The 24,985-nt window shown below is 38.6% G+C and overlaps 1 protein-coding gene and 1 pseudogene across 3 annotated transcripts in view; both read right to left on the bottom strand.

The window, feature by feature from the left end:
• LOC309605991 (heterogeneous nuclear ribonucleoprotein A/B pseudogene) overlaps positions 1-24,985 on the bottom strand; it is a 62,448-nt pseudogene that overhangs the window by 28,230 nt on the left and 9,233 nt on the right. The window lies entirely within an intron of this gene.
• The window catches only part of TSG101 (tumor susceptibility 101), a 49,606-nt gene continuing 35,058 nt past the window's right edge, over positions 10,438-24,985 (bottom strand). For both annotated transcript variants that reach the window (XM_082342486.1, XM_082342487.1), the window contains 3 exons: positions 13,581-13,783; positions 12,067-12,306; positions 10,438-10,780 (listed from right to left, as the gene is read on the bottom strand). In XM_082342486.1, coding sequence (XP_082198612.1) covers positions 10,691-10,780; positions 12,067-12,306; positions 13,581-13,783 — 533 coding nt within the window. In that variant the 3' untranslated portion in view covers positions 10,438-10,690. The remainder of the gene's footprint in view (positions 10,781-12,066; positions 12,307-13,580; positions 13,784-24,985) is intronic.

Below are 24,985 nucleotides of genomic sequence, written 5' to 3'. Positions count from 1 at the left end.
TTCGTAGGCTCAGTAGCTGTGGCTCACGGGCTTAGTTGCTCTGCAGCACGTGGGATCTTCCCAGGCCAGGGCTCGAACCCGTGTTCCCTGCATTGGCAGGCGGATTCTTCACCACTGAGCCACCAGGGAAACCCACTCTCAGCACTTCTATTCAACGTAGTATTGAAGTCCCAGCCACAGCAATTAGACAAGAAAAAGAAATAAAAGGTATGCAGATTGGAAGGGAACAGGTAAAACTGTCACTATTTGCAGATGACATGATACTCTATGTAGAGAATAATAAAGACCACACAAAAACTATTAGAACTAACAAATGAATTCAGCAAGGTAGCAGGATACAAGTTAATATACAGAAATCAGTTACATTTCTCTACACTAACAATCAAATATCAGAGAAAGTTAAAAAAAATCCTGTTTAAAATTACGTTTAAAAAAAAACCCGGGACTTCCCTGGCGGTCCAGTGGTTAAGACTCCACACTTCCTCGGCCCGGGGCAGGGGGCAGGGGACACGGGTTCGATCCCTGGTCGGGAACTAAGATACCGCATGCCGCGCAGCATGGCCAAAAATAAAATAAAAAAATAAAAATAAAAAAAAACCCTAGGAATAAACCAAGGAAGTGAAAGACCTATATGCTGAAAACCATAAAACATTGACAGAGGAAATCAAAAAATGATTCAAAGAAATGGAAAGCTATCCCATGCTCTTGGATTGGAAGAATTAATATTGTTAAAATGGCCATACTACCAAAGCAAGCTACAGATATAATGTGATCCCTGTCAAATTACCCATGACATTTTTCATAGAACTAGAACAAATAATCCTAAAATTTATATGGAACCATAAAAGACCCAGAATTGCCAAAGCAATCCTGAGGAAAAAGAACAAAGCAGGAGGCATAACCCTCCCAGACTTCAGACAGTACTGCAAAGCGACAGTAATCAAAACGGTGTGGTATTGGCCCAAAAACAGACATATGAATCAATGGAACAGAATAGAGAGCCCAGAAATAAACCCACACACCCATGGTCAATTAATCTATGACAAAAGAGGCAAGATTATACAGTGAGGAAAAGACAGTCTCTTTAGCAAGTGGTGTTGGGAAGGGTTGACAGCTGCATGGAAATCAGTGAAGTTAGAACACAGCCTTACACCATACACAAAAATAAACTCAAATGGCTTAAAGACTAAAATATGAGACATGACACCATAAAACTCCTAGAAGAGAACATAGGCAAAGCATTCTCTGACATAGATCATACCAGTGTTTTCTTAGGTCAGTCTACCAAGGCAATAGAGATAAAAGCGAAAATAAATAAATGGGACCTAATCAAACTTAAAGTCTTTTGCACAGCAAAGGAAACCATCAACAAAAAGACAATCTGTGGACCAGAAGGAAATATCTGCAAATGATGTGACCGACAAGGGCTTAATTTCCAAACTATAGAAACAGCTGGGGCTTCCCTGGTGGCGCAGCGGTTGAGAATCTGCCTGCCAATGCAGGGGACACGGGTTCGAGCCCTGGTCTGGGAAGATCCCACATGCCGCGGAGCAACTAGGCCCGTGAGCCACAATTACTGAGCCTGCGCGTCTGGAGCCTGTGCTCCGCAACGAGAGGCCGCGATAGTGAGAGGCCCGCGCACCGCGATGAAGAGTGGCCCCCGCTTGCCGCAACTAGAGAAAGCCCTCGCACAGAAACGAAGACCCAACACAGCCATAAATAAATAAAAATAAATAAATAAAATTAAAAAAAAAAACAAAAACAGCTTATACAACTCAATAACAAAACAACAAACAACCCAATCAAAAATTGGGCAGAAGGCCTAAGTAGACATTTCTCCAAAGAAGACATACAGATGGCCAATAGGCAGGCACATGAAAAGATACTTAACATCACTAATCATCAGAGAAATGCAAATCAAAATGACAATGAGATATCACCTCACACCGGCCAGAATGGCTGTTATTAAAATGTCTGCAAATAACATGTTGAGAGGGTGTGGAGAAAAGGGAACCCTCCTACACTGTTGATGGGGATGTCAGTTGGTGCAGCCATTATGGAAAACAGAATGGAGGTTCCTCAAAAAACTAAAAATAGAGTTGCCATATGATCCAGCAATTTCACTCCTGGGCATATATCCAGAGAAAACTATAATCTGAAAAGATGCATGCACCCCTATGTTCACAGCAGCACTATTTACAATAGCCAAGACATGGAAACAACCTAAATGTCCACTGCAGATGAATGGATAAAGATGATGTGGTGTGTGTGTGTGTGTGTGTATGTATGAAATAAAGAGTGAAATAATGCCAACATGGATGGACCTAGAGATTATCATACTGAGTGAATCGTTTAAGAAGATATGGCACATATATACAATGGAATATTACTCAGCCCTAAAAAAGAATGAAGTATTGCCATTTGCAGCAACATGGATGGACCTAGAAGAATATCATACTACGTGAAGTAAGTCAGACAGAGAAGGACAAATATTATATGATATCACTCCTATATGGAATCTAAAAGAAATGATATAAATGAACTTATTTACAAAACAGAAATAGACTCACAGACATAGAAAACAAACTTACGGTTACCAAAGGGGAGAGGGAGGTAGGGAGGGATAAATAAGGATATGGGATTAACAGATACAAACTACTATACATAAAATAGATAAGCAACAAGGATTTACGGTATAGTGCAGGGAACTATATTCAATATCTTGTAATAACCTATGATGGAACACAATTTGAAAAAATACATATATACATCTGAATTACTTTCTGTACACCTGAAACACAATATTGTAAATCAACTATACTTCAATTAAAAAAAAAATTAAAATAGGATAATGACCCCAAAATACAGATAGTACTAAAAAAAAAAAAAAAAAAGTGTGTCTCTTCTAGCGAGCAATATAGTTAGATCTCATTTTATGCAGTGTGAAAATCTCTGCCTTTTGAGTGGACTGTTTATTCACATTTACTGTTACTGTGATATGTTTGGATTTATGCCTGTCATTTTGCTGTTTCTGTATGTCTTGTGTCTTCTTTTGTTCCTTGGTTTCTCCTTTACTGTCTTTTTTTGCATTTTCTAAAGTACCATTTTAATTATTTAATTTTAAATTATGTTTTTTGAGGGTTTTTTTTTTAGTGGTTGCTCTTGGAGTTACAATATCAGCTTAAGGTACCTGGATGTACTTCACATTTTTGCACACTTAATTCCAATAAAATATAGAAACTTTGCTCCATTGTAGCATCAATCCCTCACCCACTTTTGTGCTATTATTGTTGTATATGTCTATATGTATTAAAAATTCAACAATACAGTGTTATAATTATTGCTTTATATAATCTTAAGTCTTTTGTAGAAGCTAAGAGAAGACAAAAATATGTTTATGAATTTTTTTTATATTAACCTTATTTTTCACTTTTGGTATTCATTTCTTTGTCTAGATTTGAGTTACTGTCTGGTGTCACTTCCTTGCTCTACTCTAGTATCTTTCCCTTCCTCTTCTGGTTGTTATTGTCAAATACCTTCTATCTGTATATCTTGTAGGCCCAACAATAAATTTTATATAGTTTTATGCAGTTGTGTTTTAAATAAGAGGTAGGTGTATGTGTGTGTATGTATGTATACACACACACACACACACACACACACACATTTATATAAATTATATTTCACTATTACCAGTGCTCCTTTCTTCATGTTGGTATGAATTGCTGCGTGGTATCACTTCCTTTCAGCCTGAAGAAACTTCTTCAGTATCTGTTGTAAGGCAGGTCGGCTGCTAGCAGTGAATTCTCTCAATGTTTATTTATTTGGGAATGTCTTTATTCTGCCTTCATTTTTGAAATATGGATTTGCTACATATAGTACTCTTGGTTGAGTTTCTCTTCCAGCACTTTGAATGTCATTCAACTGTCTTCTGGCCTCCATTGCTTCAGATTAGAAGTTAGCTGTTAACTTATTTTGGTTCTCTGGTATGCAGTGAGTCTGTTTTCTCCTACTATTTCCAATATTTTTTCTGTGGCTTTTGACAGTTCAACTATGGTGTGTCTAAGTAAGAATCCCTTTCAGTATATCCTACCTGGAGTTCCTTAAACTTCTTGAATGTGCAGATTAATGTTTTTCATATTTGGGAAGTTTCACCCATTATTTCTTTGAATGTGTTTACTCCTTTCCTCTCCTTCTGGTACTACTATAACGCATGTTGGTGTGTTTAATGGTCCCCCACAAGTCTCTGTTATTTCTTGTTTTCTTTCTGATCTTTAATTTCTATAGTTTACAAATTACCAGACATTTTCTATGAGACAAACCTACCATCTCCAAATAAGGCCTTTTTTTCTATACTTAAGACCTTTATCTTTTTCCTGTCCTATTGCATTGGCTAGGAGGATCTCCAGTAAGATGTTAAATAGAAACAGTGATAGTGGGTGTATCCTTGTCTTGTTCCTGACTGTAATGAAAATACTTCTAAATTTTCTTCATTATTTGTGATGTTTGTTTTGGATTTTTGATAGATACCTTTTTAGGTTAAGTTTCCTTTTCTTCTTAGATGGTTGAGTTTTACATTTATTAAACCCTAATGGATTTGGAATTTCACCAGGTTTTTGTACAATTCAAATGATCTTTTTCTTTAAATCTCACATAGTGTAATATATTAATATATTTTCTGATATTGAACCATCTTTGCATTTCTGGGCTAAAACTTACTTGGTCATGAAGTAGTTTTCAAAAACCCCACTTAAGTATATTTGCTAATATTTTATTTAGCACTTGTGTATCTGTGTAAATAAATAATATGAGTTTACTATTTTTTATCTGGTCTTTTGCTCAGTTTCGGTATCAAGGTTTTACTATAGCCCCACCAAAAAATTTTTTCTGTTATCTAATAAAATAGGTTGCATAAGAACAAACTGTTCCTTGAAATTTTGATATAACTTGTTTGTAAAACAGTTGAAAGGGTGAGGGGCTAGATTTTTGTTAAAAGTTCATTAATGTAATTTGTTTATTCAGATTTTCCATTTCTTCTTAAGTCATTTTAGGAAGTTTTCTAGCTGTCCATTTCATCCAAGTTTTATACTGGCATGTGTTTCATATTTTATGACTTTCTAAACCTTTACTGTATTTCTGCTTACCTCTCCTGTTTCCTAATATTATTTGCTGGGGACATTGTGCCCTCGTTTTGCTAGATATTCCTCTAACTTATTAGTCCTCCTCGCCCCAAGAATTACTTTCTATTTTATTGATACTGATGTTTTTAATCTTACTTTCTGCTTATTTTTTAAAACTTCCTTTTACTTTATGGTTAGTAACTCTTATCCTTGATCTTTTTTGTTTTTAAAAAAATGCATTTAAGAATATAAACTTAACAGTAAGTACCACTTTTTGTTTTGTTTTGTGGCACTTTTATTGTCATTCAGGTATAAGTATTTTGTAATTCCTAGTTTTATTTTCTCTTTAACTCAGCAAGTTAAGAGTATGCTTTTAGCTTTGAAACATTTTAAAATTTGTTATATTGTGGTTGATTCTAACATAGCTCAATTGAGATCAGAGAAATGCAGGTTAACATCCACTCTTTGAAATCTGTTAAGGCTTCCTTTGTGACCTAGTTAATACAGTTTTTGTAAATGTTCCTTTATGTATTTGGGGGGGGGGAAATAGACTTAATTGGAGGATCTTTCTATATCCATTCACACTTATTGATTTGGTTTAGTTTTACTAAATTACAAATTTTTAATTAATTATTACTGATCTGTCAGTTTCTGATAAAGGTAGTTACTCAAATCCACCTAGCGTTTCCCAATTTTTTTCCAATATATTTTGAGGCCATTTCAATGAGTTGCATCTAAGTTCATGATTATTATGTACTGTTGGATTGTTTCATATATTATGTAGTATCTCTGTGTATCCTTAGTAATGCTTTTTTATTGTTGAAATTCTCTTGTTTGCCATTACTGTATCTGCACTAACTTTCTGGCTAATAGTTACCACTTTTTAAATTCAATGAGAAAAAAATTCTGATAAAATAATGTTTAAAATAGTTCACATACCCAAAACATCAGACTATGCCAAATTTTCTTCCCTTGCCTTGTGGGACTAAGGCCTGATTATGTTTTGCCTGACAGTTACATTCCATGTATACTTGTTTCTCTGTTTCCCTTAACTAAGATTTTTGCTCTAAATGGATTATTCTCTGAGAAAAATTATTTCAAAGAAAGACTTGATAAGGGATATTGATTTGTGTTTAAATTTTAATGGCATGAATGAATGTGTGTGTTTCTGCACAAAAGTCTATACAAAGTAGCGACAAAAGTTTGTCATAATTTATTTCTGTTGGGTAGATATTGTTGAAACTATGGTGTAACTAGAGTTGGATAGAGAACTGTTTTTTTCCCCCCAACGAAACATCAGACTTAGTTTTAATTTAGATAAATGTAAAAAAGTTTATCATTTAAAGTGAGAACTTTTTCTGACTTGAATTTTTTCTTCTCAGTGGGTATCTTAACTTTGTAGCATGGAAGTTAAGAGCATTTCCCCAAAACTGTAGTTATTGGGAGTGGCTGTAATCTGGCCACTGCCCCTTTCCATTTCTTGACTGGGCAGAGGCTTGGTGTCCACTCTGAAAGCTGTCATGGTTTGTCCTTTTAGAGCACAGAGACTCAAGTGGTAAGCCTAAGAGTACCACTGAGCTGTGCACACTCTCTGAAATATATTTCAGATCATATATTTAATCATAAAGTAAAATACCTCCTGGGTGAAAGGACTTTTATTCTACTTTAGGTCCTTTTAGTAGTGTTTTAATTTTTAGCACATTATTTTTATAATAAAATAACTTACCAGAAATACAAGTTTGAAAAAAATGAGAATGTTACTACAATCCTACATATATGTACAATTAAGATTATAAGACTTTCTTAACACAGCACTAAGTAACAAGATGTAGTTTACATTTAACTTAGGATACTCTAGTTCAGAAAGGTCAGTATTGTAATTCAGGTAACATGAATTCTTCCTATTAACTGGAGAAAATTAAAGGGAAGAGGAGGAGGGGTGCTAATATGATAGCAGTCCTTTTTATCTTACTTTCTTCTGGCTAAGAACCCTTGAAATTGATCTAATACAAACCCCTGGCTATGGAAAAGGACTTGAAGTGATAAAAGTTAAAACTTATAGTTGAAAATTTCAAAACTGTCACTTTGTTTGGAGAATCTCTGCCAAGACGATAGAATTGTGGGCTCCATCCCTGAAGATTTTGATTTAGCCGATTTGGGATAGGGGGCTTAGACATCTGAATTTTTGATAGTTTTGTTGAGCGTTCCTAGTTGTAAACCACTCAGGGCAATTGTAACAGTTTTGCTAAGGTTAAAAAAAAACAACAACCTGTTATATAATACTATGTAATGAATGGATTTGGGGGTATCTTTTTCTTAGTTCCTGTGTGGAGTGGAATGAACATTGCTGTGGTCTCTCCGAAGGTTCTGAACTCAGATAAAGGAACTGATAAAGACCTGAGCAGGAGGAAAATGTCTGCAAAGTAGTGGTTGCCAGGTAGTATGTTTTGTATTTTCAGTACCTTGGAAGTTAGCTGTAAGCCTGAATTGTGCCAGAGGGATGAGACTTGGGTCCTTTAAGTATATGTTGTTGTATCTGCCGGACTTTTCTTTCCTTAGCACTTCTACTTTTATTTTGGTGTGATCATATTCACATTATAAACTCTTAAGCAGTTAGGAACTAAGTCTGTCTCACTCACTGCTGAGCCTAACCCAGTATCTGCCATATAGCAGGCACTCACTTGTTAACTGACAATATATTTTTTCTAATTGTTGCTATATATTCTTTACTGTTAATAGTAAAATTGATTTCACATTAACTTCTGGATCTCTGTACTTACCGTCATTAACTCTGTTTTCCTACCTTACATAACCAACTCCTATAAGAAATGCCTAGGAGAAATTATTGATGGAAACATTTCAGATTTGTGGCATTGTCAGGCTGCCATAATATGGATGTTCAAAGACAAGTATTTCTTCTAAAATTAACTTATGTTCATGATTTCTTCCAACTCCACAGTGGCTGTGAGGTGATTAAAAAGGAATGGGGTGTTGCCCTATCTGTGCTGATTTAACAAAGTATTCTGAAGAATCTTAGGAGTGCATCCAGTTTCCACCATGAGTAAGGTAGGATGTTTATGTTTGAAAAAATATTTAATATCAACATAAGATAGATGTAAAAGAGAATTGATGAAAATTTTTGAAGTTGATCTTGTGGAAGCACCTCTCTTCCTAAAATCTGTTCTTTGCTGCTGCTGCTGAAGAGACAGAGACAAAGGGATGGTGGTAGAGGAGGAAGAGGCCTACCTTTGTAGACCTCTGTCCTGACCTAGTGTGGTATTTCTTATACATTCTATTAGATAAAAGTCTTATTGCATCTTTATTATTTAACTGAGTGAACTAGCTCTACAAATATCTAGTAACATTGGGAACCACTGTGGTAGGTCTTGCCACATTTTGAGTTGTTCTCTAACAAACAGTTTCAATGAGGTCCAGTGAAGAGACCTAAGAAAGAAGCACTGATCACAAAAGTATTAGCAGTTGGTCTCCTGGGGAGGGGGAAGTTGGGGCCTGGATAAGATCCCTTTGCTAGTTTGAATGGGAGAAGGTAAAGTAAAATGGAATTAAATCCCTGGGAATAAAGTAATAGGAATTTTGAAGTGGTTCCCTGATAGGAAGTGGTTTAGGGGCAAGGAGATAGGAAAAGGAGGGTTGGTCCCAGCAAACATGGCAAGAGGTTGGGGCCTATGTGGGAAGATGGCAGATGATTTTGAACAATAAATATGTCTAGTCATCTGTTTCAAATTGTTCTTTCCTTGTATCTTTTTCTGCTACAGTTCATACTACAAATCTGTTAAATACTCAATTCACCCAGCAACTGTTGTTTCTCATATTGCAGACCTTTGTTAGAAGAAAAGAGAAAGGAATAATTTTTAAGTCTTTACTTTCAGGGCCACTATTGAATAAATGAAGAATATACCTTAGTGTTCCATGTATCCTGGGAGAGAATGTTATTACAGACCTCATAAAGGTAAAGCTGACCTCTGCAGAAGAGGCCTGTCTGAAAAAGGGTGCAGAAACTCTGGGAAATTCAGAAGGAGCACAAGTTTTAAAGTTGCTTAAAACTACCGTTCTGAAGTTATCGAAAGAGAGATAGTAGTTACTTACAGGATTAAATACGTAAAACTTTTGAATAAACTCAAATTCCTAAAAGTCGGAAAAAAGAAGGAGGGAAGAGTGACTCCTCTATTTAGCCCCTCAGCTCTTTTATTTAGCATTCAAATGTTGGATGATACTTATTTTTTATAATTCCTAAGTCACTGCATCAAATAAGGTATTTTGGTACCTCTGATGTACCAGTACTTGCCTTGTATATTATATATGTAGTTGCCATTTGGTCCAAAAGAATGTATGATGTGTGTTTATTGTGTTTAGAGACCATGATTCTTTTCATCAAGTGTATGCTAATTATTTCGTTCTGGCTGGCTGATAAACCTGTGTTCATTTGTATGCTATAAAAAAGCTGTAACTTCCTTTACCATGTAAAAATAAATGTATACACAAAAATACCTCATTTAAATGTTAGCTTCAAACCTAACACTAGATTAAGCCTTGCTAGTTTCTATTCTGATAATTTTTACAAGTAGATTTTCATTTTCTAAGAAAAGCTCTAAACTATACAAACTCTTCAGTGATGAGTGAGACCAAATTGGTCTTTCTTCTCTTGGGAGAAGTATAGAGTAGGCTGCCTGGCTCCCTGAATACCTTAAAACATTTTAAATTAGAATGTTCATTTCTTTATAACCTCTTGAACCTTCTAGCTCTCTCATTTTGACAGAGAAAATTCTGTTCTGCTAGATAAGCTTTATAGGACATGTAGATCATTGGATGGGTGGCCACAATCTTGACTACAGAATCACTCGCCAGAAAGACTGACTTCAGATGACAATAAATGCAGAGAGGCAGTGTACACTGTACCTTCCTCCTTAATTGTGGCCAGACCATCTTGCCTAGTTAATATAAATTCTCAGGTGTGTAGCTTGGTACTGGCCACTCTGCTCCTTTCTTGATGAAAACAGTTATGGTTCTGTCAGGCCTGGAAAGGAAACAAATCTAGGCAGGAACTGGTAGGAGGATACCACCCAGGACCTTTCACAAAAAAAGTCACTCAAATCCTTCAATTTCAAATATTTGAAAATTTAGATTTCTATGTGGTATTATTATATCCCATATTGAATAGAATTCACTTTATATGCTAGAGGATAAATAATGCTAAATTTCAACTCATGATGGATATTATACTTTGCTAAATTAGAAGCCGAGCTTCTTATTTAGGTTTCATATATTTTTCCCAAAGATGTTCGGTAAAAGAGAAAAATTATGCAACAAATTTTATTTAGCATAGTCAGTCCCAACATTCAGCACAAAAAGAGTTTACAGAGGATAGAAAGTGCATTAATAAAAGCCAGTCTTTACCAAAAGAAAACAGAAAATATATTATTGATTCAAAATATTTTACACTTGAATGATAAACTGCAATAACTTATTCTGGGCACCTACTGATATAAGAGAAAGGAAGAGAAGAAAAGAATGCTTTAGAAGAGCTCAATCTCCAGCTGGTATCAGAGGAGTCAGTAGAGGTCACTGAGACCGGCAGTCTTTCTTGCTTTCTGCATTAGTGCCCTCAGCTGGAACTGTTTACGGGACAGAAGACGTACATGCTGTGAAGGGGGAAAAAGTTTCAACAGTTTAGACTGGCTCTGATCCAGGCCCAGGCATGAACTATCAGACAGTTTGTAACCTAGGTGGGAGCTAAGAACCTAAACTCATATCAACTTTCCTTTGGAGCCAATACTTTATTACATGTGGCTTTTTAAACTCACTGGATTGATGCTGGCAGGTTGTGTTAAGGAAAGTAGTCTTCTGAGACCCTACAAAGGCCTTCTTCACAGGGAAAGAAAGCACCACATTGCAGGATCTGGCTCAGGAGTTCAAGCTGCACTTGAGACAACCAAGATGGCAGGGAAACTTGTACTGTGATCCTAACAAAAGTTACAAAAAACTTTTGTACAAACTGTGACTGTTTGTCCCCACTTGGCTAAAAAAGGGGAAGGGCAAGGATGAGTATAGCACAAGGCCAGCTTTTGTCCAGTGCCTGGCAAACAGCATACCTCTCTTGCCTCTCCATGTGTATCTTTCCCTAGGCTATGCCACCCAAGCAGGGGACAGTGTACAGAAAGGAAGTCCTCTCTAGGGTCCCAGCTATTCATGTGCTTGCACCAGGTCCAAGAGTGGTTTGGCCACACACTCATAGTAAGATAGGCAAGATCAGCAAGCAACCTGACCAGCCTCGCATGTGCACTGAAGCATCAGCAGCAGCTGTATTGAATATCCAAAGGCTGCTATTATTCCTAAAGCCATGCTCTTCATGACCCAACAGAGAGAAGTAGCCAAACTTGGCTTACAGATCTTCATGTCTGTACAATAGCATTAAGCCTGGAATAACCTTTATTCAGAAGGGCTCTATAACCAGCAGGGCAAACCCAATACTTCGCAAGGCTGTTTGATCTGGGAAAACAGGTATAAAACTATGCAAGTCTAAGAAAATTAACAGAGGAAAAAAACAAAAACACTAAGGGTGGGGCAGTCAATGATCTCAGTTTAAATGATGTGACCTGAAAGAATCGATGGAAATCTGACTGTACCTCATGATCCACCCAGGCACAGTAGTAAGAGAGAAGGATTACATTCAGCTTGATGCTATCTTGTGGGGTGGGGAACTGCAGCCACTAGCCCACTTTTCTTCCCCTACTCAGATGATTCTCAGCCCCCTCTGTAGGTGGGAAGACACTGCTCACAGCCATTTATCTCACTTGCTCTCTTTTGGAAAGACAAAGAATTTTAACCCATCTCCTACAGAGAAACCCTCTTGATCTGTGGTTTTCAAGGTCAGTGTCTCTAAAACACATGTTCCAAAACCCTGGAAAGCAGAGCGAGGAAGACATACCTTCAGAAAGACGTCCAGGTCTATTACTCCCCGCCTCAAGGCTTCTCCCAGGTAAAAGATCGTGTCTTCAATAGCATTTTCCTCTGCATACAGATTTAGGATCTGTTTGTATAGTGGGGCTGTGGGAATGATAACTTCATCAATATCATTGTTTTCAGATTGATTTTCCATTTTCTCCAGAGCAGAACTGAGTTCTTCATCCTTCTTTCTCAAAAGTTCTATGTTTTTATCAACCTCAGCCTGAAAACAGAATAGTCCAAGTATGATGATTTTATACTAATTGTAATTATCTGCCTGTCAGACATCTACAATTCAACTTCACAGAAAGACTTGCTAATAAAACAACACTTAAACAACTCATGGATGAGATTCATGTACCACATTAGTCAAAGTCAGAGGAAAAGGTGTGCTCTAGCATGCTGAGTGAAAACAGGAGATGCTGAGCTGAGCACTTTTGGTGGCAGTGATAAAGCTTGTCACTTAGCAGTGACAAATGATACTGCAAACTAAGCCATCAGACAGGACACTTTCCAGCAGGAGGTTCCTTACATGAAAATCATAAAGGAGGTCCTTCTTTCAAAACAAGTGGGCATTTGCCTCAGAGGAATAACTTTCCCCAGTCTGTACAGACAATTTAACACATAGAACTCCCAACAGTTGAACTTTATTCACAAGATACAGCAGGTGGTGGTTGCAGGCTCTGAACTGTACTGGTGTCACTTTCCTGAACTTTTGAAAATAGCTGGCTATTGAGAAGCTCACTTTACACACTAGAACCATTTTATTAGAGTAATGTGTACATACAAATCACTTTCTCCAAAGCCCTCAAACACTTAATAACTCTTTACTCTTTCATCAAAAATGTACACTTGCTGAAACAAATTCTCCATCACAGGAATGAAAGTGAAGAGTGAAGCTGGCACTCAAATTATGCTAGTGCCTCTACATCACTAAACAAAAGAAGTCACAGGGCTGACTTACATTGACTCTTCAGGGCACAGCAGTCTGATAAAAATGTGAGAAAGCTTAAGAGCTAAAGGTTGCATACACTATGGGTTATTAAGTTAGAAGGGCTCACCAAAGATACTTTAAATATAGTTCAAACAACATTTGGAAACAAAAAAGAACTGACCCTTAAGTTTGCACCCAGGGTCTGCAGATCTTTATCACGACTTAGAGCTCTCTCAAATTCTTATTTCCTAGTAACTGTCTGGTAACATCAAGCACTCAAACAGTCCTCCTTTGGGTCAAAACATTATCCCCCGGGGTGAAGGTGCAAGCAAAAATCCTCTAAATACATCCACTCCCCAATCAAAGACTACATTCCAACCACAGGCCGCATTTTTTTTTTAACAAAGCTGTAGAGGAGCTATGTGAAAATGCTTAAAGGCGTGTATAATTTTCTGAACTCTTAACTATACCCACAATGTTCAGGGTAACCACAGTACATACAGAACACTTTGCCATGGCTACGATTCAATCTAAATAGTGCAACTATTCAATGAGTTACTTACTACTTCTTGATCTAAACGGGTAACCATCTCTTCCAGTTTCTGGTGACCTTTTTTCAGGTCTTCCTCTGTTCGTTTCAAGGCATTGAGCTCTGCCTGAGCACGATCCATTTCCTCCTTCATCCGCCATCTCAGTTTGTCACTGACTGCTGAGATGAGAGAGGCTCGGATAGTGTCCTCGCTGATTGTGCCATCCCTACTGGGACCTGCAGGAGAAAAAGGCAGAAACACTTGCTTATTTCCCAGTCTCTTTCTATTCCTTTCACAAGAGCCATGACAAAACAGAACAAAATATGAGTCAACACTTTCAAAGTGCGAGGAAAGAAAAATTTTATGTCACAACTTCATAAAACATAGCATTTAAAATCTGAGTTGATTCAGAAATACTTTCCCTGCAAGAGATTACTATTAATCCATATTTACCCACTTTCTTGCCTTAACAGCCCAAACAATTAGCTATTTTCTCAATGAGGCAGAGGCTATATCCCTACAGATTACAGTTATTCCTAAATCTCCAACAAATGGGACAACAAATTTATACCAAGGTAAAACATTTGATTCAGGTCAAGTCTATTCTCAGGCTTTACTGCTAAGCTGAAGGAGGAAGGAACCCACTCTAGAGGCCAGTAAGACTGAGAATGGGCAGTTTCCTTAAACTAATATACAGGTTAACATGGCTTCCCTTCTGTAAGACTTTTACTCCTTTACCCTTTAGGAAAAGAACAGGAAAGAGCAGATGTGCAAAAGAGAATGCCATCCAAAAAATTCAACAGCTGATAACATTCTGTTTATTGTCAGATTCTTTTCTCTCCTAAATGTACCTTTCTAATCAGTGTCTTATATAAAACTTACTCCTCAGATATTTTCTTCAAAAGGTCCTCCCTTTTAACATAAGTATGGATACTCTTAATGACTGTCAGTGTTCTTTAGTTAGGGTCCTAAATCAGCAAATGATAAATGGTATTTTGATTTTCAATTATGTTTGATGATGGAATACACATGGGGAATTATACTTACCTTTATTGCTTATAATGAATAAAGAATGATTACAGATTAACAGAAAGTATCGCTTCCACTTTGAGCTGAAAACTGTTATCACCTTGACGCTGAGTTCTGCTTAGCTTACTAGGGGGAAAAAAACCCCTTCAAGTCCGTTTGTAAAAATGTACCCAGAGTCTCACCACTCATGTTCCCATCCATTATAGGCTCCTTCCTGGTACCATGCAAAGTTGACTGTTTCTACAAGGAAACTGCTCTGTCCAAACTACACCGCAACCAGCACCACCTGTGCTCTTCAGCGTCCTATCTGATCACAACTCTCGCTATTCCATACACTGGTCTGGTCACTCTACTTTTTGTGGTTTTTGATTCGTAAAGTTGTTTTCTCCCAGAAGCTGGTCCATACCAAGGATACCCTGGGTGCTTTTCTGGGCTTTTGTAAATGACACTGGGAGACCTTGGAGTCCTCAGGTGTTACAGGTTTCAAAAAAAGAGTCTAAATCTAGAGTTGTGTTTTTTTTCCCTCTTTTTCTTGTTTCCACCACAGAAGAACTATTTTTTTTTTGACTTGGGTTCTATTCTTCTAAAGTGAGTAAAGACAGTGTCTCCCATGGCCAGGTTTTCCTGAAGAGTGTCCTTCGTCCATCTGTCCTAGGGACACTGCTTGTACATGGTGAAAGGAAAAGCCCAGTATCAGACTCTCCCGCTAAGAGTCTCCCTCTTTCCTGTTAGAAACCTCCTGCTGAGGAGAGCCCAAACAGTATCCATCCTCCAGTGTTTACAAAGAGGCAATTAATACTTCTGATTGATTGTTAAAATACAAATCCATACATTATATGCTTTTCAGAGTTCACTTCTGATTTTACAAAAATATGTCAGCTTATTATTTCGTATTTCTGAGAAGCAAAACTATTAACTTTAAGACAATGTGTGCTTTGGAATTCAGAGTTGTAAAGCCAGAGGGCAACCTGAGGTCTTGTTTTTCACATCCCTGGCCTCTCAACACCTGACTTTTCCAAAGTGTTCTCATCAATTTACCAGCTACTGTATCACCTCTGGGCTCATTCCACTCACATTTTCCTATTGTTTTCCTCTCTGACCACCTCTTTATTCACAACCTCCTGTATAGACACTGGGATGACTCTAGCAACCTCCCCAAATTCATCAATTCTTATCTCCACTCATTCCTTTCCGTACCTTCGACCTCCCTTTCTTCCACTCCTGGCCCCAGTATCTCCCTCCCCCCAGTCCCAACTCCTTGCCCATCTCTCTTAGTCCTGTATACAGGCTGCCTGCCATGGCAGCCTCTCTCTCATTCTGTCAGATCACCAGGACTTCTAATTCCAAAGGCCTCGCCTGCCATAACCTAACCCAAATCCTCAATCCTTTGGATTCTTTCTTAAAGCCTTAAGCCCTCCTTTTACCATTTTCCCACAAAGGCAAAAAAAATCCTCAGAACATCTTCAAAGATTGAAACCACCAGATGGGAGTCTTCCACTCTCTTCTCCCATTCTGCTTTGGAACACGAATCCTAACCCTTTAATTATGTGCTTCACTCCTCACCATTCAAAAGTACTCGCCTCCCTTTCTCAGCAAGACAACTTGCTTTTCCTCTCAGTATGATTTAAAGACTTAGCTGTTTTAGGCAAAACATTCTCTGATATAAATTGCACCAATGTTTCCTTAGGTCGGTCTCCCAAGGCAATAGAAATAAAAATGAAAATAAACAAATGGGACCTAATCAAACTTACAAGCTTTTGCACAGCAAAGGAAACCATAAGCAAACCGAAAAGACAACCTACAGAATGGGAGAAAATATTTGCAAAAGATGTGACCAACAAGGGCTTAAAATTTCCAAAATGTACAAACAACTCATATAACTCAACAACAAAAAAACAAACAACCCAATCAAAAATTGGGCAGAAGACCTAAATAGACATGTCTCCAAAGAAGACATACAGATGGCCAATAGGCACATGAAAAGATGCTCAACATCGCTAATTATTAGAGAAATGCAAATCAAAACTACAATGAGGTATCACCTCACACCAGTCAGAATGGCAATCATTAAAAAGTCTACAAATAACAAATGCTATAGAGGGTGTGGAGGAAAAGGAACCCTCCCACACTGTTGGTGGGAATGTAAGTTGGTGCAGCCACTGTGGAAAACTAAAAATAGAATTACCATATGATCCAGCAATCCTACTCCTGGGCATATATCCAGACAAAACTATAATTCAAAAACATAACATGCACCCCTTTGTTCATAGCAGCACTATTTACAATAGGCAAGACATGGAAACAACCTAAATGTCCATCAACAGATGAATGGATAAAGAAGATGTGGTACAATATATACAATGGAATACTACTCAACCATAAAAAAAAAAACACGAAATAATGCCATTTACAGCAACATGGATGCAACTAGAGATTATTATACTAAGTGAAGTAAGTCAGAGAAAGACAAATACCATGTGATATCACTTATATGTGGAATCTAAAATATGACACAAATGAACCTATCTATGAAACAGAAACAGAGTCAGGGACATATAGAATAGACTGGTGGTTGCCAAGGGGGAGGGGAGTGGGAGAAGATAGGAGTGGGAGTTTGGGATTAGCAGATGCAAACTAGTATATATAGAATGGATAAACAAGGTCCTACTGTATAGCACAGGGAATTATAATCAATATCCTGTAATAAACCATAATGGAAAAGAATATGAAAAAGAATGTATATATAACTGAGTCACTTTGCTTATTAACATCATCAATCAACTATACTTCAATTAAAAAAAAGACCAAAAAAAAATGACTTAGCTGTTTATTTGTACAGAATTTATGCCAAACCAAAATCTCTAGTTTCTTATATCGCACTATTAAGTCCTAAGTGAGAGCAAAAAGGGGTAATTTCTACAAGTTTAGAATTTTGTGCCCAAAGGATGATTTACAAAATAATGACTAGTGGAGATGGTATTTCATTAAATCCCCATTTTATGATAAAGATGCATTAACAATAGGAATTCTAAAACTTGTTTCTAAAAGAACTTTCTTATTATATCCTATATGAAATGGTTCCTGTGAGATACAACAAACCTTCTCCCAGAGATTGGGGAACCCAAATTATATGAATATGGTTAGGTATTCAAATGTGTGGTCAATCATATACAGCAGTTAGTGTCCCATTTATCTATGTAGGAGTTATCTGAACTAATACAAGCTTAAGGGTCTTTTTATAACTAGTCTGGATTTTTCACACACAAACATATCAACAAACTTTGTTAAAATTACATTAAAATGAATCAAGGGACTTTCCTGGTGGCACAGCAGTTAAGACTCCAAGCTCCCAATGCAGGGGGCCCGGGTTCAATCCCTGGTCAGGGAACTACATCCCACATGCATGCTGCAACTAAGAGTTCACATGCCACAGCTACGGAGCTTGCTGGCCACAAGTGAGGAGCACATGTGCCACAACTAAGACCCGGCAAACCCAATAAATAAATAAGTATTATAAATAAAAAAATAAATAAAATGAATCAAGTTATACTGATGGTGAATTTTCAAAAACCAATTTTAAAAAACACACTTAAATCCTGGAATTTACATTCTATTTCTCTTATAAAATACGTTAAGGCAAATGCTACAATACAGGACCAAATAAGTCCTTCCAAATAAGTCTCCAGCTAAAGCCATTAACAGTCAAAATGAGAATCAAGCTGAGGCAGCAGTCACCTGGCTTTCTATAAAGGTCACAGTTCACCCGAGGAGGCTAGAAATGCCAAGGTTAGACCTAGTCCTCTCCTCTACCACACATAGACCTTATTATACAGTATATTTGAACACTAAATCCATCTACTTTCTAAAGAAACAAACTGTAAGATCTGAAATGTGAATGCCAAGAGAAAAACCCAGATTAAAGTTCAAAATTGAATGAACCATGACACTTTAAGAGGTTGTTTATATAAACAAGTAAGAAAAACATTTGGGGGCTTCCCTAGTGGCGCAGGGGTTGAGAATCTGCCTGCCAATGCAGGGAACACGGGTTCGAGCCCTGGTCTGGGAGATCCCACATGCCACGGAGCAACTGGGCCCGTGAGCCACAACTGCTGAGCCTGCGCGTCTGGAGCCTGTGCTCCGCAACAGGAGAGGCCGCGATAGTGAGAGGCCCGTGCACCACGATGAAGAGTGGCCCCCGCTTGCCGCAACTAGAGAAAGCCCTCGCACAGAAACGAAGACCCAACACAGCCCCCCCCCCCAAAAAAAAAAAAAAAAGAAAAACGTTTGGTAGAAGATTCTTGATCACTCTTCAAACAAAAAAATCTTTTTTTTTCTCAAACGTCTTAAGAGAAATTTTAATATTCTTTATACCTGCTATAACAAGCCTTGGATTAATGAGTTTGCGGCAAACTGCCATACCTCAAGTCCCCACACATTCGTTGACCTTTACTCATGCAGAGTCAGATTTCAGAAGTGCCCTTCTACAATTCCAGATTAGCAGCAATTGAAAAGGTAACATAGATTTTGAGAAACAATCCTGAACAAAAACTTCATTTAAACGTCAGATAGGATCCAATCACTAAACTTAATCCTTAGGAAATAAGACGATTTTTCTACTATTAGGAAACCAATACTCTACTCAGTGGATCTGATAATTTAATGAATAATTTAGGCCAGTATCTTCAAAGTACACTGGCATACACTACCTGATTTTAGACCATCTTTAAACACTTAAAGATAATCAGTTTTATTTATCTCCTAACAGTACTTAATGATGAGCATTACTTCCTACAACTCAAAAAGGAGCTCATTTATATTAGAGAAAGAACCCACGGTAACCCCAAAGAAAAATACAAAATAACTAAACAGTAACTTTTCCGATCTTGCCTCTAACCAGCAAAGTGAATCACTTGCCCCCACCCCCAGCATTTTTCCTTCCTGAAGTTACTTGCTCAAGACCCACATAATGATCTTTGGTCGGGCATTTGTGCTACAGAGCAAACTATGGAGCCTAAGCAATCTGAAACGGAAGATTATTGACCCATCTACTGAGAAACTGGGTCAAGCCCATGTGGATCACTGGATCAAGCCCATGTGGATCACTGGATCAAGCCCGTATTACTTCCTTTTAGAATAAAAACAGAAAATCAGGTCAATCTCTGAAATAGGAGAAACATTTCAAACAACTATATGAGCAGAGCCATTCTGATTTGTGCTATTAAACACAAATCAGGCAAATTCATTAAGCTGCTTACAAAAGGCTTTTATTTATAGTCTATGAATATATAAACTTCTAATACTACTGGCCAGGCTCTGGGCGGGCTATGGAACTTTCTTCCAAAGAAATCAGGGGACCTCAATTTACCTTTTAAACACTATTAGAGCAGTACTCTTTAAACTCTAGAAAGTTTCTATTACCACAATCAATGAGAAAAAGAAAAACATCAGCAGGTTTACACTTCTTGAAAATAAACACACAGCACAAAGATTTAGATTAATTTACATAACAATTCAAGTTTCAAAAGTGGAGGTTAACTATAGACCTTATTAAAATAGATGCCAAAGTAGTAACTACTTCAAAAAAGAAATGGTGCTACAAAATCATTCAACTATCATAATCATGAAAGATGCTACTAGCAGGCTTAAGCACAAAGGCCAATTAATCTGAAGGACAAATTCCATCCTTTAAAATAAAATGGGTCAGAATCAAAGTCATACCTTAAAATTATTTTGTGAACAAGAACAATTTAAGAATCTACCATGTTAAAGAACAAAACTGGAGGTATCATGCTCCCTGATTTCAAACTACACTACAAAGCTTTTCAGTAATCAAAACAGTATGGTACTGGCATAAAAACAGGCACATAGATCAACTGGACAGAACAGAGAGCCCAGAAATAAACCCACACTTATATGGTCAATTAATCTATGATAAAGGAGGCAAGAATACAGAATGGGGAAAAGACAGCCTCTTCAATAAATGGTTTTGGGAAAACTGGACAGCTGCACGCAAAAGAAACTGGACTTTCTCACACTATATACAAAAATAAACTCAGAATGGGTTAAAATTAAATGTAAGACCTGAAACCATAAGACTCCTAGAAGAAAACATAGGCAGTACTAGGGATGTAATGTACAACATGATTAATACAATTAACACTGCTATATTTTATTTATTTTTGTTTGTTTATTCATTTATTTATTTATGGCTGCCTTGGGTTTTCACTGCTGCGCACAGGCTTAGCTGCGGTGAGCAGGGGCTACTCTTCATTGTGGTGCGCGGGCTTCTCATTGCAGTGGCTTCTCTTGTTGCGGAGCAAGGGCTCTAGGAGCGCAGGCTTCAGTAGTTGTGGCACGCAGGCTCAGTAGTTGTGCTTCGCGGGCTCTAGAGCGCAAGCTCAGTAGTTGTGGTGCACGGGTTTAGCTGTTCCGCGGCATGTGGGATCTTCCTGGACCAGGGATCGAACCCGTGTCCCCTGCACTGGCAGGTGGATTATTAACCACTGCACCACCAGGGAAGTCCTACTTATATAGGAAAGTTGTTAAGAGTAAATCCTAAAGAGTTCTCATCACAAAGAAAAAATATTTTTTTTGTATCTATAGGAGACGACAGATGTTCACTAAACTTACTGTGGTAATCATTTCATGATGTGTGTAAGTCAAATCATTATGCTGTACACCTTAAACTTATACAGTGCTGTAAGTCAATTATATCTCAATACAACTGTAAGAAAAAAAGTTAAAAAAAAAAAGAAAACATAGGGAGTACTCTGACATTGGTCTTAATATTTTTTTGGATATGTCTCTTCAGGCAAGGGAAACAAAAGCAAAAAAACCCCCCAAAAACCAAAAAAACAAAAACAAACAAAAAAACCAAATAGGAGACTACATCAAACTAAAAAGCTTTTGACCAGCAAAGGAAACTATCAACAAAATGAAAACGCAGCCTACTGAATGGGAGAAGATAGCTGCAAAAAATATCCGATAAGGGGTTAATATCCAAAATATACAAAGAACTCATACAACTCAACATCAAAAAACCAAACGGCCTGATTAAAAAATGGGCAGAGAACCTGAATAGTTTTCCAAAGAAGGCATACAGATGGCCAACAGGCACATGAAAAGATGCTCAACATCACTAATCATCAGGGAAATGCAATCAACACCACAATGAGATATCACCTCACACCTGTCAGAATGGCTATTATCAAAAAGAAAACAAATAACAAATGTTGGTGAGGATGTGGAGAAAAGGGAACCCGTGTACACTGCTAGAAGGAATGCAAAATGGTGCAGCCACTATGGAAAACAGTATGGAGGTTCCTCAAAAAATTAAAAATAAAACTACCATATGACCTAGCAATTCCACTTCTGGGTATTTTTCTGAAGAAAACAAAAACAGTCATTCGAAAAGATATATGCACCCCCGTGTACTGCAGCATTATTTACAATAGCCAAGATACGGAAGGAAGCAACCTAAGTTGCATAGATGAATGGATACCCCTCCTCAGCGTATGTGACCACATCCTCTGTCCCCACACTGGTCCGAGCCACCATCTCAGACCTGGATTCTTGCAGTGGCCTCCTCGGGGTGGGGAGCTCCGCTGCCACCCTTCCCTCCCGGGGTCTGGCACAGAGGCATCTGTTAAAATAGCAATCAGATCAGATCACTCCTCTGCTCAAAGCCTGCCCGTGGCTCCGCAGCTCATGTAGAGGAAAAGCCACAGGCCTCCCCCTGACCCACAAGGGCTTACTTGAGCCAGCCCTGTTTCCCCTCCGACCCCATCTCTCTGTGCACCCCTCACTCACACCACTGGGCTCTTTGCAGTCCCTTGAACCATAAACACACTCCCACCTCAAAGTATAAGGCACAAAAGCCTTTTTCCAGTCTTGGAGAGAACTCTTCAGGCAGAGGCAACAGCAGTGAACAGATCTCCAGGTCACCATCCAAGCGAGCAGAGCGCGGATGGGGCTGAAACAGCAAACCAGTGTGTTGGGGCTCAAGGAGTGGCAGGAGGCCAGTGGTGTGAGCAAGGTGGATACAGAGGAGGTGAGAACAGAATGCAGTCCTCACCCTCCAGGTCTTCCTGTGCCCCTCTTTCGTTTGAATGTTCCTAGGTAGCATTTATCTCCACCTGGTACATTGTATACTATGCTGTAAGTTTGTGTTCTGTCTTCCCCCATTGAAATGTAAACTCCATGAAGGCAGGAAGTTACTTTGTGTTGTTCTTACTCCTGGAATGTAGCAAGCACTCAGTAAATATATGTTGAATGACTAAATGAATAAACAAATAACTGAAGAAAAAAACAGATGAATGGATAAAGAAAATGTGGTATGGGCTTTCCTGGTGGCACAGTGGTTAAGAATCTGCCTGCCAATGCAGGGTACACAGGTTCAAGCCCTGGTCTGGGAAGATCCCACATGTGGCAGAGCAACTAAGCCCGTGCGCCACAACTACTGAGCCTGTGCTCTAGAGCCCGTGAGCCACAACTACTGAGCCCACGTGCCACAACTACTGAAGCCCACGTGCCTAGAGCCCATGCTCCACAACAAGAGAAGCCACCGCAATGAGAAGCCCGCGCACTGCAACAAAGAGTAGCCCCCGCTCGCCACAGCTAGAGAAAGCCCGCACGCGGCAACAAAGACCCAACGCAGCCAAACATAAATAAATAAATTAATTAAAAAAAGAAAAAAAAAGAAAACATGGTATGTATTTGTGTGTATGCGTGTGTGTGATGTACTGATGGTACATCCTCTGATGAACTTCATAAAGGAGCCAATTTGTCCACTGACTTTCTTCACACGTATATTCATAACATGTAGAGGTTTCGTTGAGTGGGACCACACTTTTCTGGGTACCATACTGGACCACACTCTAGTAACATTCTTGAACATTTGCTTGATAAATCTTTTTTTTTAAGATTTATTTATTATTTATGTATGTATGTATGTATGTATGTATGTATGTAATTTATTTTTGGCTGTGCCGGGTGTTAGCTGTGGCATGTGGGATCTTTGCTGCAGCGCATGGGCTTCTCTCTAGTTGTGGCGCACGGGTTTTCTCTTCTTTAGTTGTGGCGCGCAGGCTCTAGGGTGCATGGGCTCTGTAGTTGTGGTGTGCAGGTTCCAGAGAGTGTGGACTCTGTAGTTTGCAGCATGTGGGCTCTAGTTGAGGTGCGCAAGCTCAGTAGTTGTGTCATGCGGGCTTAGTTGCCCCGTAGAACGTGGGATCTTAGTTCCCTGACCAGGGATTGATCCCACATCACCTGCATTGCAAGGCAGATTCTTTATCACTGGACCACCAGGGAAGTCCCAATAAATCTTAAATCTTTCTTAATTTGGATTAAAATATCAAACAACTTCATCACTCCCAGATCACTGCCACCTGGGTACACCACTAGCACATCAGGGTCTGACAGAGAGTGCTATGCATGAATCAAGGTAGAGTGACTGGTCCCTCATGCCACTCTTCCCTATCCAATAGAGTTTGGAATTCTGCATGGGAATGCCCAGCTGGGGACCAAAGCTTTTCTTGAATGCCCGTCTTTCAGCCCTGAAAACATACAGATGACCAATATCCATACCTGCTTCTGCTGTATTCTGGCATGTGCTATTAAGAGAACAAACAAGTATTAATGTTGTCTCCTAAACTTATTCTTTGTAACTTGGTGGCGGTCAAGTAGTTTTAAACCTTTAAAATCAGAGTTCAAGTTCTCTTATAGTTTTGGCAATGCCAACTTGGTAAAAGTTATATGCCACTCCTAACAAAAATGTTTTACTCTGAAGAAACATAATTAAATCTGAAGAAACAGAAATTTAAATTTTTAAGTTTTTAGATATCAAGAAAAGTTTACCTTCCTTCTGATGCTTTTGTTGATATATAATGCCTGCAATGGGCAGAAAATCTAAGGAAAACTGTCCAAATTCCACATCTTTTCCCACTGATCTTCCAGTAGAAAATGTTTTTGCTAGTCACTTGCAAAGATGATATACAAAAAATACACCTGGGACTTCCCTGGTGGTGCAGTGGTTAAGAATCCGCCTGCCAATGCAGGGGACATGGGTTCCATCCCTGGTCTGGGAAGATCCCACATGCCACGGAACAACTAAGCCTGTGCGCCACAACTACTGACCCTGCGCTCTAAAGCCCGAGTACCACAACTACTTGAGCCCACACACCACAACTACTGAAGCCCACGCGCTTTAGGGCCTGCGTGCCGCAACTACTGAGCCCGTGTGCTGCAACTACTGAAGCCTGTGCACTTAGAGCCCATGCTCCGCAACAAGAGAAGCCACCACAATGAGAAGCCCGAGCACTGCAACGAAGAGTAGCCCCCGCTCGCTGCAACTAGAGAAAGCCCACATGAAGCAACAAAGACCCAACGCAGCCAAAAAAACAAAACAAAAA

This window comes from Balaenoptera borealis (genome assembly GCF_965194805.1).
Source record: "Balaenoptera borealis genome assembly, chromosome: 11".
Classification (NCBI taxonomy): Eukaryota; Metazoa; Chordata; class Mammalia; order Artiodactyla; family Balaenopteridae; genus Balaenoptera; species Balaenoptera borealis.
This window is presented reverse-complemented; position numbering and strand designations above follow the sequence as displayed.